The following is a 21,415-nucleotide window of genomic DNA, read 5'->3' as shown; positions in this document are numbered from 1 at the left end:
ATATATATATATATATATATATATATTCTTTTCTTTCTCACGTTTCGTGTTCCTTTTCACCGCAATCCTTCAATATCTCTTCATATTCTTTCTCTCTTTTTCTTTATTAATTTCATGCACTTTATTTATTTTAACCATTTTTTTCTTGTTTTTCATTGAATGTCTCTAACGTTTCTCAACATAAATGAAATATCTATTTGCATGTTTGCGTGTTGATGCAATTTGTTGATATATTTTTTTGTTGCCATCACTAATATTAGTAATAGTAGTAGCAGTAGTAGTAATAGTAGTAGTACAAGTAGTAGCAGTAATAGGGAAGGTGGTAGTAGTATTAATAGTAGTAGTACTAGTAGTAGTAGTAGTAGTAATAGTGATAGTAGTAGTTGAAATGCTTTACAAAGCGAAAATCGATCACAATTTTAACAATAATAAAAAATACTGTCATTTTCAGTTTTTTTTTCTTTTAAATTATTCTTTCTGCAAATTTTGATTTCCATTTTGTACTTTTAATGTATTTCAATTTCTGAAAGGGGGTTTTACTCCCCTTTTTTCTTGTTTATTCAAAATAGTTTTTGTTTTTATCTTTGTTTTTATTTTGTTTGTTTTCTAGTTTTTGTTTGTTTGTTTATTTATTTGTCAAAGCGAAAACCAATTTACCTAAATTCAATTGGTTGGTTCTTTTCGCTTCTTATTTTTCCTCTTCCTTTTAGTGCCATCTTTGTTCTTTCGGGAGCCTTTCTTCCTCTTCTTCTTGTTCTTGTCCTTCTTTCGGCGCGACTTCCTCTTTTTCTTCTCTTCTGTCTCAACCGTCGGTTTCTCTTCCATTTCCGGTGGCCTTTCAATGTACACATCCGGTATGACCACCGTCTTGCACATACTGTCCTTTTTCCACATTTTGGTGGCTTTTCGGAACCCTTCCGATTTGCGCTGGTACGGACTAACAAAGAACAACACAAAGCGATTCTTCACACGCCGGCCCATCACCAAAAGACGCGACTTTGGCGCAATCATCGTCTCGTTGTTCCGCAGACATTCACACTGAGCACCGTTCTCAATGTAGCCAACCAACTTTCGGATCTCCTTCTTACTCAGGGTTCCTCGCTTGTAGGCGCGTTTCTTTCTGAGGAAGTTAATTCGCAAATAGCCGTCGCTTTCCGCTTCGGTAGAATCAACTGTGATACGGAACACTGAAACGAAATAGCAAATTAAAAATGAATTAATTTTAAAAGACATAAAATAAATAAAAATATAAGTATTGAGCTAGAACTAAACTCAAGGTCGTGTCGGCATGTTCCACTAGTTTGTGGTAAGCTGCTGGAAAAAGCCGACAAAATTAGCCAATCAGCAATCAGTTGATAGCAGACGATGATTTCGTTAATATTGAAAAAGATCGCTTATTTGATACATTTCTTGGAGAAAAATTGTTTTCGATTATATTTGTTTCCATATAAAAATCGTTTTCGTTGCTAAAAAAGACAACTTAATTTATTAAAACATTTTTGAAAAGAAAAATTCTAAAATAATTTCTATGAAAAATGGAAAATACTTTGAATTTTCGTTCATAGTTGTTTCCGTGTTTTCATCTTTAACTAAAAACTGATTCCTTTGAAACATTTGTGGAAAGAATGCTTTAATATTATTTTCTTAAGAAAAAATTCTTTTATATGATTAAACTAACAGTAAGTCTTATCTTTTGTGTTAAAGTAGTATTATCAACGTTTTGAATTAATTCGCGTCAACTTTCTCCAAGAACATTTTCGGATGCTTACTATAAACTGCTGGAAGATGCCGACACGACCTTGAGTAAGGTTCTGAATCAGTACCAATATATATATATATATATATATATATATATATATATATATATATATATATATATATATGTGTGTGTGTGTGTGTGCGCGTGTGTGTGTATGTATATGATTGTATATATATATGAATATATATATGTATATATATGTATGTATCGTATGTATATATATGTATATTTGTATATATATATGTATATATATATATATATATATATATATATATATATATTGCAAAAATGGTAATTAGTTTCTGTATAAATATAATAGGTTTCTGTAATGTCTGATGAAGTTACTGGATCGTTAAATCGGTAATAAAAAGAAAACACACACACACATATATATATACATACATATACATATATATATATATATATATATATACCTATATATATATATATATAACATTTCAATAAAGATTGAGATGTTAAGAAAGTTTTGAATTTGAAAAATACAAAATAATTCTTATATATATATATATGTATATATATATATATATATATATATATATATATATATATATATATATATATATATATTGGGTACAAAATAATCAATAGAGACTTTGCTTGATAATAATATTTAATCTAAATGAATTAACATGTATTAAAGTATATTTTGCGGCCAGGCAATACCGGACGACTTGCTAGTACAAAATAATGGACACACGTTTTTGACAACCGATTGAAAACCTTAAAAAAGAAAACAATGAATTGTATGCTCCCTTCAGAAAGCTTCGCCACACGACTGAGTACAGAATTTTTAAAGTAATTAAGCCGCTGTGATAGCACATCTGTGGATTAACAGATTGTGCTGACGTTATTGTGTAAAGGCTTATTTTTAAAGCTGCATGTTTTGTAAGCAGGTTTGACCTCCATATACGTACAGCGCTTTTAGTTTCTAAAACGTCACTTACCTGGTACTGACCAGGTTTAATATTGCTTAACTTCGATCATTAACAAGTATTGGTGTATGAACGTGATTATGACGTGCATTTTAAAGCTACATGTTGACCATTAAATATGCTATTCATGAAATCGTAAATAATAAAATCAACAATGCTTTCTGCAATCCATCCATATTTTATACAAATATGCTTCCTTCAATACTTGACTCGTCCATCAAGTTTCAGTCATCATTGTTTAAAGCATTTGTTTTATCGCCCTTCAGTGTCACAGCAATTTTCTTATCGTTTCATAAGTAAGCTGTATAATTCTGAACGAGTTTCACACCAGAACTTAGCCACCTCAGGCTTTTATATGTGACGTTATCTCAAAGATGATTTATTATATAAAAAGTAGTTGTATGTGTGTATGTGTGTTTGTAGGTCCAGTTAAAAGTAAAAAAAAAACTACAAAAAAATTACAAAGTCGGTTTCTTTTTTGATCGGCATTGTCCTGGATGAATAGTATCTAAAATTAAAAAAAAAACTTCTGGTGGGAGGAGATCAACTTGACCAGATTTCGTCTAGAGGGTTTGGGGTTCAGATATTATGTAATAATTTGGCAAGAATATGCGGACATTACTTAGGAAATCTATTCCATAAAAGAGAGTTGTATGTGTTTGTGTTCAGCTAGAGAGGAATGGGCTGAGAGGCGGAGAAAGAGAGGGTTAGAGAGAGAAAGATAGCGAGATGGATAGAAAGAGGAAGAGAGATAGAAGTTTTAAAATAAATAGGTAACAATTTGGCCCACACAACACCGTGTAACCCTGCGAGTATCTGGAGAGAGAGCCGTCTCAGCCTAAAATCATGGGGAGGCGTTAGGGTTAGGGTTAGGGTTAGGGGGGCGTGTCAGAGTTATTGACCACTTTGAGAATTTGTATCCAGGCGTGGCTTTCTTAATAGCAGATTTTGCCATTAAAAGTCACGTGACTTTCTAAAATCACAAGTGAAGTCTACGGTCACGGACCTACAGTACTGACTGGTTTGAAGGATGCTTATTTTCTGTTTACATGCTAAAAGAAATTACTGAGGAATTCATAAACTGGTTGAAAAGTGACTGTATTTTATTTTCCGAAAGATAAAACATTATTTTACATTTGGGCACGTGCAATTAGAAGGGAGCATTTTTTGCTGGAAAATACTCCCTTCTACATACTATGATGTTTTTTTTATTTGTTATTATATGCTATTTATATTTGCTAAGCTTACTTACTAATTCAAACGTAACTTTAATTTTCAATTAAAAATGTACCCGTTTTTTATATAATACAGCAAACAATGTTGAATTATTTTATCTTTTATGTGTATATTTTCGAATGATGGCCTAACAAATAAAAAGAAAGTGAACTTTGGGGTAGAAACTTGAAAACTATTTGTTTTTAACTTTTAAACTTGTAAACAAAATAATTTTTATAGAAATAATTTCCAGTTTGTTTTTCTAATAACAAAGAAATCTTTTCACGATATTATTCATATTTGTAGACATTTTTCATTTTCGACATCGGGAGTCAATAAACGTAGTCTTGACTGTGTCATTTATTTCTTTTAAATTTATTAAATTCCATTAAAAATAAAATTTTGTATAAAAAGAAAGTTTCAAGTTTATACTTTTTAAAAATATTTTTAGTATAAAAATATTTTTAAAAAGTAATGTTTATCCTCGTTTAAAAATATAAGTCAAACAGACATATTTCCATAAAAAACGAGTAAATTAAAACTATATTTATTCCAAAATAGTTTTGACTTTTTTGCTTCAACAAGTTTTATAACAAAATATTAGGTCCTTATTAATTCGACTTAATTAGCAAAAAGCAAAAATACAGAAAAATCGTTATGTATGTACTCGGAGATGAACTAAGATGGTATATTCCAAAAATCACGTAAATTGATTAAGTAGTTTTTTTTTTTTTAACTAACACAAAATCAAAATTTAACAAAAAGTTTTAATTATTTTGAATACAAAAATTTCAGTAGTGGAGTTTAATTTTCCACCCTTGAATTTTAATATATAACGTTGACTGTTTACTCAGCACTATTATAATGCACATCTCGTATTTGCAAAGTTTCTTTCTTCTTTCTCCCCCCTCTCTCTATAACTTTATTTAGAAACTCATTCTTAACTAAATTATCCAGCACGTTTTTCTATAAGTTTGATTCAAAAAGATATATTTCTGCACTAGTCACTTTGTATTTAAATCATTTCTTTGTAATTTAAAGCCTTTTCATGTTTAAAATATTTATCGTTCGATTTTAATTTAGCTCTTTAATTAGTGTTTGGTTATTGCTTAACTTCATAATCCAGTTTTTGCAGTATTTGATTATCTCTTTCTTCAAACATACATAATTTTACATGTGTTTTTCTTTTTTTTAATTTATATTAAATATAGTTCAGTATGAATAGACAAATCTTGCATTATTTTCTTTTTAAAATGCAATTTTTAAGTAAATAATAAACGAATTTTAGTCTTTTGAATCCATGAAACAACAAAATGTTTATTTATAGAACGTTGTTTCGCAGAAAAAGAAAACACGTGACTCTTCCCTTTTTGAATTAATTCTTATTTTTATTTTGTTTAATTAATATTGAATAAGTTAAGTTTTAGTTTAAATCGTGTTTCTTTTTTCTCCTTTACAATGCAAGTTTTAAGTTTTCTAATGCTTTTGTAGAACGCTCTCATTCATTTATCGACCGTTTGACAGATCTTGCTTGCCGTCATTTTTCGGTGATTGGGTCTAGTATTACGAAGGTCACAATCCAGGTGCGTTGAATGTCGATAAAACAAAAACTGTTCAATATTGAAACTTGGTGGACAAGTCAGGCAAATCGGCAGTAACCGCAAAATAGAAAACAAATGTAAATCAACCCTAAACTCATGGCGTGAAACCCAGCATTAGGGATTGGTATCTATTCCTTCCCTTGGACGTATAATTGTCTTAACAGCACGAATAATTACAATGCTACTTATTTTTTTTCTTAAAAGCCTTGACACAATTATTGCCTTGTATTGTATCTCTATTTTTTCAGAACATGTTTTAACAATCATCCAGCTAACTTGGCGTTGCTCGGACCAAATGTTACGTATTTGGTCCGAGCAACGCCAAGTTAGCTGCACTTGGTCATTATTATAATCGTTATTGATATTTGTAAAAATAATAGCAGAAAAATGTTATCAAAGCGAAATAAATATTTAAAGAGAAAATTATTTATGTTGAAATAGTTTTCCAAAATATTAACTTGGTGAAAAGAATGTTAGCTAACATAAACAAACTACGTGACAAAAGTGGATCATCCGATTTGTGTCTTTGGCCACGTGGAGTTAATGACGTAATCATTAAGTCGGACACTGATCAAATTAGTTGTTCCTTATCATATAGTGAACAATGTGTCAGCCCTTTAAGAAGCTCGTTTGTTATCGTTGAACACTTTCGGTTGAATTAAAGTCGGTCAATTTAGCTCTTATGCGCAGATCATTATGTAATGATTAGATCACTCTGACAGACGTTAAAAAGCATTAAAAAATAAAATGTTTAAATTCAACAGCATTTCTTGCGGTTAACCGTAACCGAATGGATTAGATCCTTGCTAATGAAGCCAGGGATGGCTTCTGTCGCCGGGTTCAGATCTATCCACTGGTATTAATCGTGACACCCTGCACTGATGATTCCCGAAAGGATTAAACGCTAGTGTCTGTATTTAATAATTATTACGTTAAATAATTATATATATATATATATATATATATATATATATATATATATATATATATATATATATATATATATATATAGTAATTTATAAAATATATATGGCGATTAAGCTACACTGAATATTCTGCGTTTCATCCACTATAGGATTCGTCAGGCTTATGCGCATAAGCCTGACGAATCCTATAGTGGATGAAACGCAGAATATTCATTAATCGCCATATATATTTTATAAATTACTAACTAGCTCTACCTATGTATTGAGCACTTTTGAAGTAAATACTTAAAGTTTACGCATAAATCTATACTTTCGTATATTAGGTTTATGTGAGTAAATGAAGTAGTTATATATATATATATATATATATATATATATATATATATATATATATTGTTCCACATATGCTTCTAAGGTAGATCATCCGATTTGTGTCTTTGGTCAGGTGGAGTTAACATAACGAGAAAGTTTGGGAATACGCGTGATCAGTTAGAAGAGTTAGTTAGTGAGATTTGAGCGAATGAGTTGAAACGAAAAGACGTGACAGGCAATTTCTCGTCTGGGAGGGAGTTGTTCAACCGTGGAAGTATTCGGCTGGAAAGACAATAATATGTTATCCCCGGAAAAAAGAATAGCGTGCAACCCCAGAACCAAAAAGTCGCAACAGAAATAAATCTAATGTGGAAAAACAATTTAGTTATCTGAGTTTTCGGAGTAGAAAATGACTTACATTTTCAGAAGCATAATAATAATAATAGAGTGAAGGTTGCGACCCAAAAGGTATGTCTTTCCTTTGTCTGGGCAAGCAGACAAAGATGCCATTTGTTCTGTTTGTTGAATTATTGTTGAAGGTATCTATAGCTGTTTATTATGTGTTAAAAACGTACACACACACACGCCTACAACGAACATTACATTGACATGTACACGTTTTGTTCACCCTGTTTATAAATACCGTGCACTCATTAACCCTTATCCCCGAGTGAGCTTCGGGCCTTGATAAGTGGTGACTTCTTTGTAAAAAAAAACACCAAAAATACAGAGTGAATATCGAGGAGATAGGGAAAGAGATATGGAACAAGTATAGATAGTCAAGACAATGCCAATAATCGTGGGAACACTAGGAACAATCCCGAAAAAATATGAAATAAGAATGGGAAAAATTGGAATTGGGGGGGGGGAAGGCTAAGAATATACAACGGATAAGAACAATGAAAACAGCTGAAATCTTAGACAAAATCCCAGAATGCGGAAACCAACCCAATTATATTACGAACACTCACTAGTAACTTGAATGCTTCAATAGAAATGAAGCAGAAATAATACGAGCACGCGTCTCCTCTCCGAAAATGATAGCATCTATATCGGATGATGCCACATCAAAGAGTCGTGAAGGTCCGGGAGTACTGTAAATGGAGCACATAAACTAGGACTCTACTGAAAGAGGGCGAAAAACACTGAGACCTTGGGGAGAGATTTGCAACCCAAACCCCAGGGAATATCACCGGCTGTTGTTAGCAAGAAATTAATGATAACTTACAGTTGTGATAACTTGAAGTCATCTGCATTGGTTATCGAGTATTGGAAATCTGGGGAGACTTACTACCATTCGGACACCAGAGAACACCACAGGTTATTACCAGTTACTAGTGAGTGAATAACTGATGAAAACAACTGACATTACATAGAAAAGCCTTGAACGCGGAAACTAATCCACACAAGCGATGTACACGAACCATTAAAAATGCAACAGAAGTAAAGCAAAAATTGGAAGGAGCATTGCGTGAAGCCAAGAGAACTAAAACCTCAAGATATCTTTAAAAAAACTTTCCCGTATAAGAAATAGTCATAAAGAGTCAAGTTTGACAGAAAGATCGAGAAAGAAGAAAACAAAAGACTTCCACAGGAAGAGCGCACATAGTATAAGGGCTTTTGAGGGGCTTATTGCCAACGCACCCCAGAGAAGACGAATAAACGTCGTCAGTGATAAACAGGGCTGTGAAAAGAGAATATTGTTTTCATTATTTTGACTCTGGAGTATGTATCAATTAATATCTTATATGTTTTTAGATAAAGTAATGTGCTTCTTAGTTGATCAACTGTGTCTAATTATGTCGAATCTATACTCGAGAGTCAAAATAATGATAAAAATATCCTCTTGTCATAGCTCTAGTGATAAATCAATGGTAAACAGCTTCTGTGATAATACAAATTATAATACTGAAAATAAGGGGCTTGAAAAAGAAGAAGAAGAAACTGCGCAAACCAAGAGGAGCTGAACCTGCAAGTAATCTCATAAACTACCTCTCCTCCGAACACACACACACACACACACACACACACACACACACACACACACACACACACACACACATTTAAAAAATAGCTAAACACTCAGCAGCATAAAAAAGGATCACGAGTACCTTAAGTAATTCTGGGAACCGAGTGGTACCCTCCCCATACAGCTATTAAAAAGGGAACCTTTGGATCGCTCTTGACTATAGTTAGCTACTTAGCTTTTTGTGTGGATTTGCTAGCTGGAGACTATAAACGACTGAAGTATCGGAATACCATTGATGCTTCGATTAAGACGAACGCAACCGGTGGATATCTTTTGCTGAGACATTGCGACTTGGTATTTGAATGTAAAGCTCCGAGAAAGGTAGCTTTAATTTCCTTTAAAGCTGTACACCAGAATCAAATCTCCTCGTATATTCTACTGCCTAGTGCGAACAGATTTATTCTTTCGACCAACTCTTTATAGGTAAGCGTCGAGGGTTCCGTCATCATTCTTATTGCCAACCGTTGAACACGCTCTGAGTGTGCGATCTCATTTTGTGGATAAGGATTTATTGCTCGGATGACATGCCCAAGAATGGATCGTACCAAAATTATGTTTACAGGATAAAGTCAAGGAATAGTGCGCCACTTGGTGAGAATAAAGTTTCCTACATTGGCAGCAGCCATGTTCAATGATAGGCATCTCATTTACGACTAAAAACTTTGTTCAATGTCTGCCAACGGATAAGATGGATGTTTATATCATCGGAACCTGTCAACGCTGACGTTTAAGAAGTGAACAGGAGTTAGATAGCTTTGGTTTGAACGATTCCTCTGTCAAAATACACGTTGTTTTATTTGCTTTTTGTAGGGAAGATTTAAAAGGTCACGACTTAATTTGAATGAAGAGAATCAACCTTCTTGGCGAGGCGATGAGCTATGATAACTAGAAATGAATTAGGTGGGATAGTTTCAATTAACTAGAAAATGCCCAACTCAACTGAGAAGCGAGTTTTGGGTTTCGTGATATGAGAGCCATTTTCAAGCTTTTGCTAATACCTGAATTTTGATCTTAAACTTCATTTCATTATTTTTTTACTAACGACTCACTACTTTTCAAGGCCAAAAACCATGCGAGAATAAAACTTGATGAGATAATTGTGAAACGAATAGAGCCATAATCGATGGATGTCATAACCTACTTACCAACAGAATTACTGACGTTCATCCCCAGTCGCGGTTAAAAGCAACTCGAAAATGAGTGTTAATGAGATTGAGATTGTCAGTTGTATGACGAAAAATATTATAAGAGGATTGAAAACGACGAATAGAATGGACAATATTCGATTACTTAAGACAACATATTTGCTGATATTGGATTTTGTGTAACATAACGTGGACGGCTATATGCAAATATCGAGCCGTGAGCGAAATGATGTCACGGTAAGGAAAAAGAAGACGAGTTGAAATTCTTTTCTATTTTTTGTCTGATTTGCGATTGAGGCTATAACGTGTATGTTCTCAGACAACGTTATATTTGTAACAAACGAGACATTGCTTATCAACATTCTTTTTTTAAAATAATTTTTTTTTGTAAATGAAATAGCTTAGATATCTTGTATTTTATGTAAGAAGCAGCAAAAAGTGCCACTTCAAGGTCAAGAACTTGGCAGCGATAGTTGTAAATAGATTTCAGCCCATAAGACAGCAATTCTTTACCTTTTGTCAGAAATATCGTTTTTGAAATGTGAGGATTGAAGGACAAAATAAGGGAAGCGAGACTTACGAGGCTAGAAAAAAAGAACATCCAAAATATCTACTTTTGTGTGGTGAACAGAATTAATAAACCTGGTGGTTATATTTTAACATTAATAGACGGTTTCTTTAAAATTAAATTGTTTTTCAGTCCTTATTGAAGAATAAAGTAATAAACTTACTAAATTAAATAATTTTTTGTTCTTTTCAACAATATGCATACATGTTATTATTGTTATTATTATTGTTATTATTACTATCGAAAATTCCACAACGGTATCTTTTATATGTAATATATTGCTGCTAGGTATTCTGTGGACGTTTAGCCTGAATAGAGACCCAGCGATAGTATTGTAACTCTTTTGTTAAAACTGTAAGACTATTTATCTAAGTAATCTGGTTTATATATATATATATATATATATATATATATATATATATATATATATATATATATATATGTATATATTAGAAACAGTTAAACTACGCTGATGAGAGGCAATGACCTTGAAACACGCGTGTACGTAGATTACTGTTTTAAAGAATAATAAATAAATAAAAAATGTTATATACGTCCAAATTAAAAAGGGCGACTTTCTAAGTAAATAAAAAAATGAGCTCCGAGGCGGAGCCAATATTAACCGTATGTATCGCTTGAAAAATAACAACAATAACAAAATCTCTCTCTCTCTCTCTCTCTCTCTCTATATATATATATATATATATATATATATATATATATATATATATATATATATATATAATATAATAATCTGGTCAGAATATATATCTGTTTATTACTGTGCATCTCCAATATCCTTATAGGAGTCTGTGACATATTTACATTGTATGGACGCCCGGCGCAAGCGTAAACTCCACGATATTATTATATCATCTTTAGACACAATAGAGACTACCCTTTTATCCTAGCCAGAAGACCAAGAAGGTATATTTTAGCTTCATATGCTGTCCAAAAGCAACATTATTATTTTTTTTATTTCAATTTTTTTCTTTTTAGATTGTGTCTTTGGTATCGGGAAATCCTATTTACTAAAAAGCAGGATAGAAGGCGATAACATAACACGAATATTAAATTAGCGTATCTATATACTAATAAGTTAATGTTCCTAGCATTTTATCACTTTCTACCTTTGCGGACAATTCTAGTACGAATTTTAGGAGCCGTAAACCTATTTTATTTCTGGGTGTAAATATCACTATTTATTACTAATTATTACTACATATTAACGTATATGTATATATATTAATATTTTTACTTATTACTTGCATATATTATCTATTGTTTATAATTAATGGTTCCCATATCGTATTACATTCTGTACTAATTCTACTTAGTAATTGGTTATTCGCCAGCATATGTGCTGCTTCTTTTAGTCGCTTACTCTCCCTAGTTCGTCTCTGTCTTTAATTTTTACTTCATCGCATAAGGGTAGATGGTTTCCCTATTCCTTCCAGATATGGTCAGCTATACCTGATTTTTCAGTTTCTCCACTACTATGGCTTTTCGATGTTCTTCTAACCATACTTTCAATGGACGACGCGTTTACATCGATCGAAACGTTGTGAAAATCACACTCAAGATGAGAACAACAGTCCAATAAATCCTAATAAGAAGAATATTTTCTTTATTTTTCTTAGTATTATTATTATTATTATTATTATTATTATTATTGTAATTATTATAATTTTTGTAATTATTAGTATCATTAGTATCATTATTATTATTATTATTAATAATATTATTATTATTGGTGTCATTATTATTATTTGTTATGGCTATTATTATTATTATTATTATTATTATGATTATTATTATTATTATTATTATTATTATTCGATGCCTCCGTCCAGTCTCTAAAGACAAAGGATGTTCTCTGTAGGGGCATTTGCGCATGTAATTGTGTGCAAGGGTTGCGCAATATCGAACCACGCCTCTCCTGAATTGGCATTGCTTGAGTCCAGTGGCAAGGAGAAGTCCAGGACGACTGGAAACAATACCAAGACAAGTGGAGAGAACATACAGCACCTGGAAGTCTCAAATGGTCACCCATCTGGTACTGTCCAGGCCAATCGTTGCTTAACTTCGGTGATCTAACGGGAACCAGTGTGTCAATGTAATTATGCCGTATGTTGTTGTTGTTATTATTATTATTATTATTATTATTATTATTATTATTATTATTATTATTATTATTATCGCAATAATAATTTTTTTCTGCTTTGTTAATAATGCCACTTTTTGCAGGAACTTAATAGCTCCTGATTTACTTTTTTTATTTTTGAACTCATCACGATCATACAATGCAAACATGGTTACAATAATAGAAACACAATAAATAAATAGCAATAATATAATATCGGCTATGGATCTTGATGATTTTCCAGAAGAGTCATTAAAGCAAAAAGAGGGTGAAAAATAAATAAATACACAACAAATAAATGTTACCAAAGGCAAACTAAGTTACTCGTCTACCTACCTGGATGAGTGTTTTATGTTTGTTCATGTTTAAAATGTTATTTCTACTTAAAATAAAGCTAAAAAAAAACCTGCCGAGATAGAACGAAAAACAAAATGTTTAGCGCATTAGAGCTATAGTCAAGCTTCAAAAATCGAAAAGGAATAAAAATATTAATATAATATTATATTTTCTCATGACTGGTGACATTTATTAGGATGGGGAAGTGGTTTATCAGTATTTTGCTTTTTTTATTTTTAGTGATTATCGAGGCTCGACAATGGCTCTAATAAGACCAGGTTTTTACACTATCTTCATTTTTAAGTAAAAAACATTTTTAAATCAGTTAAAAGACAAACAAAAATCAGTTAAAAGACAAACAAAAATCAGTTAAAAGACAAACAAAAATCTATCCAGGTAGGTATAAGAGTAACTTAGCATGTCTTTGTTAATGTTTATTATTTTTTGTGTATTCATTCATTTATTCAAACACACTTTTTTATCTTTGTTGGCTATTTCTATAAAATTACATGCATTTATTTTAATATCTCGTAGAAACGAGATCTCGGGAAGAATTAATATCGCGTACAAAATTGATTTAACGTCAACGGAGACAGTACAAAACGAGGAATAATCGAAGCAAAACTGCTTTAAGAAAGAAAGTTCAATAATACTCTTCTTATCTGATCTTTATTTGACGGAAACGCTAATAATGAGGTGTGTTTTTTTTTTTCTGAAAAGGTTGGATGAGAAAACTAACATTAGCAAAGGGAACGGGCGAGGAGGGGCAAGAAAGACGAAGCGTGGAAATGAAGTGGGGTCAGAGTCTGGTATTAAAATTTGGTCTCGATGAAAATAGTTGAGGCGTATATGCGCGTGGGAGGGGACAAAAAGCATGCTGTTAAAGGTGTCCCCTTCGGATTGAAGTGGCCTTGTGGCCCAGAGTGAAGTGGGATAGCGATAGAAGGGCAGGCAATGTGAACAAACGCCTCACTAGCTTACCCTCTACCCTTGCTCCCATCACCAAAAAAGACGGTGGTCTTTCCACCCATAAATACCCTATTTCCTCACCTAAACATGGGGGAACGCGTATGTGTACGCGGGGATGGAGATGAGAAGTGATTGGCAGTGTAAGGAATCCGTTAGGAGACCGAGAGCGTGTGGAGTAGAGTTAGTGACGGAGGCGTGTGATGGTGGAGGGTGCACTGTTTATTCCGGCAGCTACATGCCATGTGTCAAGCCTGCCAGTCGAAGATGTCAGCTTTTGTTATGTTACAGTGTGACGCGCAATAATGGTCGACAAGCAGGGCGTTCGATTTTTTCAAACCGCTAATTTCTGAATTAGGGAATGGTACCAACCCCCTGCCATCTCCTTAAACTCAGCCATCATCACATTTTTAGAAGGTTAGAGAGGAGTGTTGTTTTTAGGAAAGAACCTGTTGTTTCAATTCGGCTTTGTTTTAGGCACCCCCTTTCAATACATACAGCACCGTATCCTTACACCGAAAAATAAAACTCTGCCTCTTTGTCTTTCCTGTACAAAAACAAAACGGTTTTGTTTGTTCACGGTTTTCTTACCAACCAATAATTGACTGACAAGTGGCAAAAAACAAAAACAAACAAATAAACATAAATAAATAAGTAAAAACAAATAGAAATGGTACTCTCTGACTCTGAGCAATGTTCATAGGTTCGTTCGTTGTCAAAAAATTATTGTCAGCTTTTTTTCCTTTTTTTTTGCCGATAATTTACTTCCGGGATGATAGATCAGAATGCAAATCAAAATAGGTATAACACCATCTTAGCAAGAGAAAAGGTCCATCTTTACTTTCTTTCTTTTTGTCTTGTGCTCACAATTGTCAAACAGATTCAACACCGAACGATAAGAATAGTGTCACGATTGTCTATTTTTTATTTACCGTTTTATTTTCTATTGCATATGGAGAAAACAAAAGGAAAACTAAGGAAATTATAAAAGATAGGACCAGAATTGAATTATGACAGTTCCTCGTTGAATTGTGTGAACGAATGTCAGCGATGTCACCGTCGATCTGCTGACAAACGAACCAAGTCGCCCTTGTTAGAAATGATGTCATGCATTATTCGATTTTCTTGTCAGCCATCTTGATTTCCTTTTGGTTATTTTTTGTTAAATAAAAACGAAAAGTTAATGAATTAAAAAAAAAATAATGAATTCAGCAACACAGTATCGACAAATAGCAAAAACTGTTGATGGTGTTTTCCAGCGAAACAGAATGACTGCATAAAACAAGTTGGTAGCTATTAAGTGCGCGCCATGCGTCTACGCCTCTTTCCACCGCACCCCTCTCTTTGCATAGAAGGTATGTGGAGGATGTGTTCGTAGACGGTGCAGATATAAATACTGGTACAAATGAGGAAATGAATGCCACCAAAAAGAACAGGAAAAGAAATATAAAATGGTGTTCGCTTCTTGTCTCTAGCAAGAACAACATTAACAACAAATAGAAAAAAATAGCGGATGTCAAATGTATACAGAAAAGAAGAAGAAGAAGAAGAAGAAGAAGGGGGTGAAGGAGGAGAAAGAAAAGTATAAAGATAGAAGAAAAAGAGTAAAGAAACAGAAGATGGAAGCAAGAATGGACTACGAAATAAGAGGAAAAAGAAGAAGAAAGAAAAAAATGAAAGCTAGAAAAAGGTGTATAAGACAAAAAAAAAAAAAGACGAAAAGATGACACAAATGAGAGATTAAGAAAAATAATGAAGAAGAAGAACAACGAAAGCAACAACAACGAGGACAAAGAAGTAAAAGAAAACAAGTGCGAAAGAGGAAGGAAAACAGAAAGACAACAGACAGAAAGGAAAGAAGAAGAGGTGAAAAGAAGAAGTAAAAAAAGAAAAAACATTATTCATTTGGTTATAATTAGCTAAAGTGTTCTCGTATTTTCCGCGTGACTGTAATTGGAACCAGTAACGACTCAAAAGAGTCCCTTCTCCTTTCAGGCATATTATTTCAGAATTATTGAAAACAGTTTTTACAATTTTTTTTTATAAATGATTTGTGAAAACTCTTTTTATAATCTTTTTTTATAAAGAATTATTGAGAACATTTTTTTGCAAACATATTTTAAATAATTATTGAAAACAGCTTTTACAATCTTTTTTATAAAGAATTATTGAAAACACTTTTTGCAATCATATTTTTAAAGAATTATTGAAAATGGATTTTACAATCTTTTTTTATAAAGAATTATTGAAAACAGTTTCGCAATCTGTTTTTATTGTGGGAGATACATTTTTATGATGTTCGATTTATAAAAAAACATCAAAACATAAAAGTGCAAATAAAGACTAATATTGTTATTTCAATAATTTCATAGATACATATTTATTAAATATCAAATAAAACCTTTTATTTTTATCATTTCATAGACACACATTTATTATAAAATTTAAAATAGCATCTTTTAGTTTTATAATTTAGTTATGAGAAGAGCCTTTAAAGACTATTTTTTATATTTTTATGTGTATAATTTGGTTATTTTTATTGCATATTTTTCAATAATTTGCTTTTTAAATTTTATTTCAATAAATTGCTCAAAATACAAATATTGAATAATAAAAAAAGAATAAAAAAAAACAAAGGGTTATTTTGACCAATCACCGGTTACGGTTACAGTCACGCGAAAAATGTGGGAATACTTTAGCTTGCTATAAGCATTCATTTATATGCACGTGTGTAGAAATATAAAGAATATATGACATACTATTGATTTTGTCGATTTGTACAGATAAGTTTGAGTATTTAATGGTGTTGGTGTATTTGATCGGCACAAAATTCTTGCCACGATAGATGTTAGATCACGTGATATTATTTTAGCCGATTTTAACTTCATTTAAAAACTGTTTTCTCAATAAGTTTTCCGAAAAAGAGTTGAAATCTAAACAATTTCATAAAATATAAGATATATTGTAAGGCATAAATTTAAATTTCAACATTAAAGTCAACAACATTAATTTCTGTTTCTTAGTAAATAAGGCAGTCATTTTTACTTTTACTTCCGGTCAGTGCTGGTTAAGGACAACTAATGTTACTATATGAGAATGCAGAAAGTCTAAAAACAATATTCTGAAAAGAAGTTGCAAAACAAACACCATCCGTATTTTTTTAGTAGGAAAAATTTAATATTGCTGGCTGGTGGAGAACGAATATATTTGCTAGCGGATATTTAATAATTATTACAAATAAACAATAATGATAGTTAACAACAATGATCATTAAAAATAATAATTGCTAATGATTATTAACAATAATTGTTAACAATGATGATCATTAACAATAATAATAGTTGACATAATAATTATTAACAACAATGATAGTAAACAATAATGATTGTTAACAACCATAATTGTTAACAATAGTGATTGTTAACAATAATAATCGTTAACAATACGAAAACTAAATTAAAAAACTGATCTTACATGAAGCAACAAATTAAATCCTAATTGCTTTCCGAGAAAATTTACATAAATCTTTCTCATGAAAATAAATAATCGTTTTTTTTTTGTTTTTTTTTTCAGCTAAATGATATAAAGAGCGAATCTATTTGAAGAAACCATTAAGAAAATTCTTTTATTTAACAATAACGTGACCCGTGTTCCGGCGTTGCCTGCGAAAATTGAAGAAACGAAGATCATTACGCTTGATAAATTCATTACTATTTTTTCTACTTCTATTTGTCAGCTTTCTTCTTCTTCTTCTTCTTCTTCTTCTTCTTCTTCTTCTTCTTCTTCTTTCTTTCTTTCTTTCTTTCTTTATTCTTCTTCTTCCTTTTTTATCTTTTTCTCCTCTTCCTTCGTCCCCTTTTTTCAAGCTGCTAGTTTTAAAATAAACTACTAGTTTTAATAATAGTAGTAAAACTATATCGAGAAACAAGAGTAGGTTTAAGACTCACAGAATTCATAGTAGTGAATAAAGTAGCGAATAAATTCTTCTATAAGTTGTGACTTACTTGAAACTTCCACTCGAACATGACTGACGGAACGGGAGCATACATCTCCATGAATTAAATAAAGGCTTCCATTCGCAATGCTGTGCAGATTCACCAGTTCGACAGAAAGATTCCCGAGTTCGACCAGATCCACCTGAGGAAGGGTGGAGGTTACATCGGCCGAAACGTTGCGAGGGTAAAACGTAAGATGAGGATAGTAGTAATAATTGAAATACTACGAAATGAAGAATATTAAAATTCCATATTAATATTACTATTCGAATCGTTTAGTTTATTTAGATAGCAATTCCATGGTCGCAATAAATTATCCTTTGACTAGAAGGCTGCAATAGTATCAGCATGTTAAGAAAATGTTCTCGACAGAGGGAATGGATAAAGGCTCGATGGCCTGAGAGCGATTCTCTTTTCAAACATCGTTGCTAATGTGGGATGCGACTTGTATCGACATTTTTGTGCCCTCGTTAGTGCATAGAATCGACAACAAACCCTTGACATAACATCGTCAGCAGATGATACAATACAAATAATTAAAATACGCCAAACTACTTGATAGGTTTGTGTTTCAACCAAATACTGCAAAGACGAGTGGAGCGATATCTCCCTCTATAGACCTGCTGTATTAACGACGCGTCACACCGAGGATTATTGTAAAATGACTTGGCTTTATGAGCGCTTCTGCATCGCCACTATTAGAGCAAATGCCTCGAGTCAGATTTTTTTACACAGGAGTGACCACTTATCAAGGCTCGGAAGCCACTCGAGGATAAGGGTTAATTAGTCAATGACAGTATCGTAGTAATCGTTCGAAGTAGAAATTTAGTAAATGAATTACTTAAGAGGACAGCTTATAAAGAACTTGTTCACATTGGACTTGAAAACGACCATATTATAGTAAGTGAAATGAAAGAGAGTTACACAGGCGTGTAGTTCTAGGGAAAAAAATCTTTGTTCATGGAATCTACGTTTAGGCTAAGCACACATAAAGGATGGAGAAAATTACTGATAGTGGTTTCAGCTAGACAAGTGTTTTTCGTGAAAGTTTAGCGAGGGGGGGGACCATGGATTGGAACTTATACGAGCATTGCTATGAAAATAACAATAAAGCAGAGACAGGCTCGCAGCGTCTCTTTTATGAGAAAAGGGTTGCAGGGAAGAGAAAAGGGGATCCCTCACTTGGCTACGAAGTCTATTTTGAACTATCAAGGCAGGACAAGGTGCTTCTAGCAGATCCTGCCCAGATGTGGCAACATTACTCCATCCTTGGACGTACTTGACTCTTATGCAGGTAAATAATAGCATCAGCAGTGAAATATCTGCTAGAGCAGTAGAATGATCCAACCATTTTTTTCCAACGACCTTGGCAACGGATTTGATGTACATGCTCAATCAGGAGTAAAGGTCAGACCTAGTCGGCGTGCCAGGCCAGCAGGACATTCGATAAAACTTCTTGATATTTGCAGATTGATTTTAAACAACAAAGTATTATTAATTAACACTTATTTGTTGTTAAATCAGAGAGAAGACGTTAAAAACTTTAAGTGTTTCCCTTTGTTATCAAGGCGCGAATATCATGGTTAAATAATAGCAGCTTTTATTATTTACTCACTAGGCGTTTACACGCAAGTTATTATCAGTGATTGTTCACCAACAATTATTAGCTCAATCCATTTCGATAATCATTGCCAATTATTTTGCTTTATCACAACAGTCGCTACCATAGATTCCCCACAAGCAGCGTCCGTCGGCCATCTTTGAAATTTGAATGATAATAAGCCTACCCAAGGTTCAAGTACTCTCTGCACTCTTCCAGTGGAGGTCTGATCGGTGCTATTACCATTGTATTTCATCATTCACAATAATTTTATGTGGTATCAACCTGGGCTAGTGTGTGGGTGTTTTTGTTGTTTTGTCATTCTTTTCCAATTATCTGTGGCTGGTCGGCATTCGTTGGTTATGTAGGTTGGTTTCCGCATTCAAAGATTTGCCTCAATATTTATGATATTTTCATAATTGTCGCTCATTATATGATCTCCACATTCCCTTTGATTCCTATTTTTTAGACTGTTTGCATGTTTTTATTTGTAGTTTAGTTATTATTATTATTATTATTATTATTATTATTATTATTATTATTATTATTATATTACTCGAGAATAAGTGTAAATGTGTGTTAGGTGGTCACTGAAACAACAGCGTAGCGATAATCGTTAGTGATAGACATTAAGTACAATCTGATTACTTACGAGGGCGGTTCAATGAGAACTTTACATTGGACTTGGAGACGACTATGTTGTAGTCAGTTGGGAAGCAGACCAGCGGAACAGAGTTCTACAGGCGGGTAGTTCTGGGAAAGGAGCTTTGTTTATGACATTTGCGTTTGGATTTAGAAATAGAGTGGGGGAAATGGTTGATAGTGGTTGTAGCTAGACAAGTGTTTTGCGTGAAAGTTTGGCACGAAGGGACCATATATTGAAACTCAGACAATCACACGCAACGACGAATCCCACTAGTTATTATTATTATTATTATTATTATTATTATTATTATTATTATTATTATTAATAGTAGTAGTAGTAGTAATAGTAGTAGTAGTATCATAATGCAGTCATAAATCAAAGCACGGCGCTCGGCTAAGCGTTTGCAATAAAAAAAAATGATATATGAAATGTGGAGTCGCATAAACGTAACACAATAGTTTATGAGTCTATGAATGTATGTATATAGCTGTTTTAATGCGATATTTATAAATCTGATAGCTGAAGCTTTGGGATAAGGAAATGTGAATGATTATTTCAAATTTGAAATCCGTTGAGTTTACAGGCAGAAATCTGGTTACCACCTGTCACATACATTGCTGATCATACGTACGTTATTAATTGTTACATAAATTTTTGAACGTACGTACGTAATCACCTTTCACACACATTTATGTTTGTACGTACGTTATCACCTTTCACACACATTTATGTTTGTACGTACGTAATCACCTTTCACACACATTTATGTTTGTACGTACGTTATCACCTTTCACACACATTTATGTTTGTGCGTACGTTATCACCTTTCACACACATTTATGTTTGTACGTACGTAATCACCTTTCACACACATTTATGTTTGTACGTACGTAATCACCTTTCACACACATTTATGTTTGTACGTACATAATCACCTTTCACACACATTTATGTTTGTACGTACGTAATCACCTTTCACACACATTTATGTTTGTACGTACGTTATCACCTTTCACACACATTTATGTTTGTACGGACGTAATCAAATTCCACACAGATTTATGTTTATAGTAATTTGCATATTCCTTTAAAAAGATCTTTTATCAATTCACTGTTCGTTCTTTTTGTGTTTTCTTCTTGGACGATTAATTTCATTTCACTATTACGTACAGTTCTGTTTGTGCATATTTTCTACATTATGCATAATTATATAGTATTTTA

At 32.6% G+C, this 21,415-nt stretch overlaps 1 protein-coding gene across 1 annotated transcript in view; it reads right to left on the bottom strand.

The window, feature by feature from the left end:
- Positions 1 to 566: 566 nt before the first annotated feature.
- LOC145303442 (secreted frizzled-related protein 1-like) overlaps positions 567 to 21,415 on the bottom strand; it is a 447,909-nt gene continuing 427,060 nt past the window's right edge. The window contains 2 exon segments of the mRNA XM_080144772.1: positions 567 to 695; positions 697 to 1,187. Of these exon segments, the coding sequence (XP_080000898.1) occupies positions 654 to 695; positions 697 to 1,187 (533 nt within the window). The 3' untranslated portion in view covers positions 567 to 653.

This window comes from Euprymna scolopes, chromosome 19 (genome assembly GCF_053919585.1).
Source record: "Euprymna scolopes isolate OS-2025 chromosome 19, ASM5391958v1, whole genome shotgun sequence".
Taxonomy (NCBI): domain Eukaryota; kingdom Metazoa; phylum Mollusca; class Cephalopoda; order Sepiida; family Sepiolidae; genus Euprymna; species Euprymna scolopes.
Note: the sequence above shows the minus strand (reverse complement) of the source record. Positions and strands in the feature narration are given on the sequence as shown.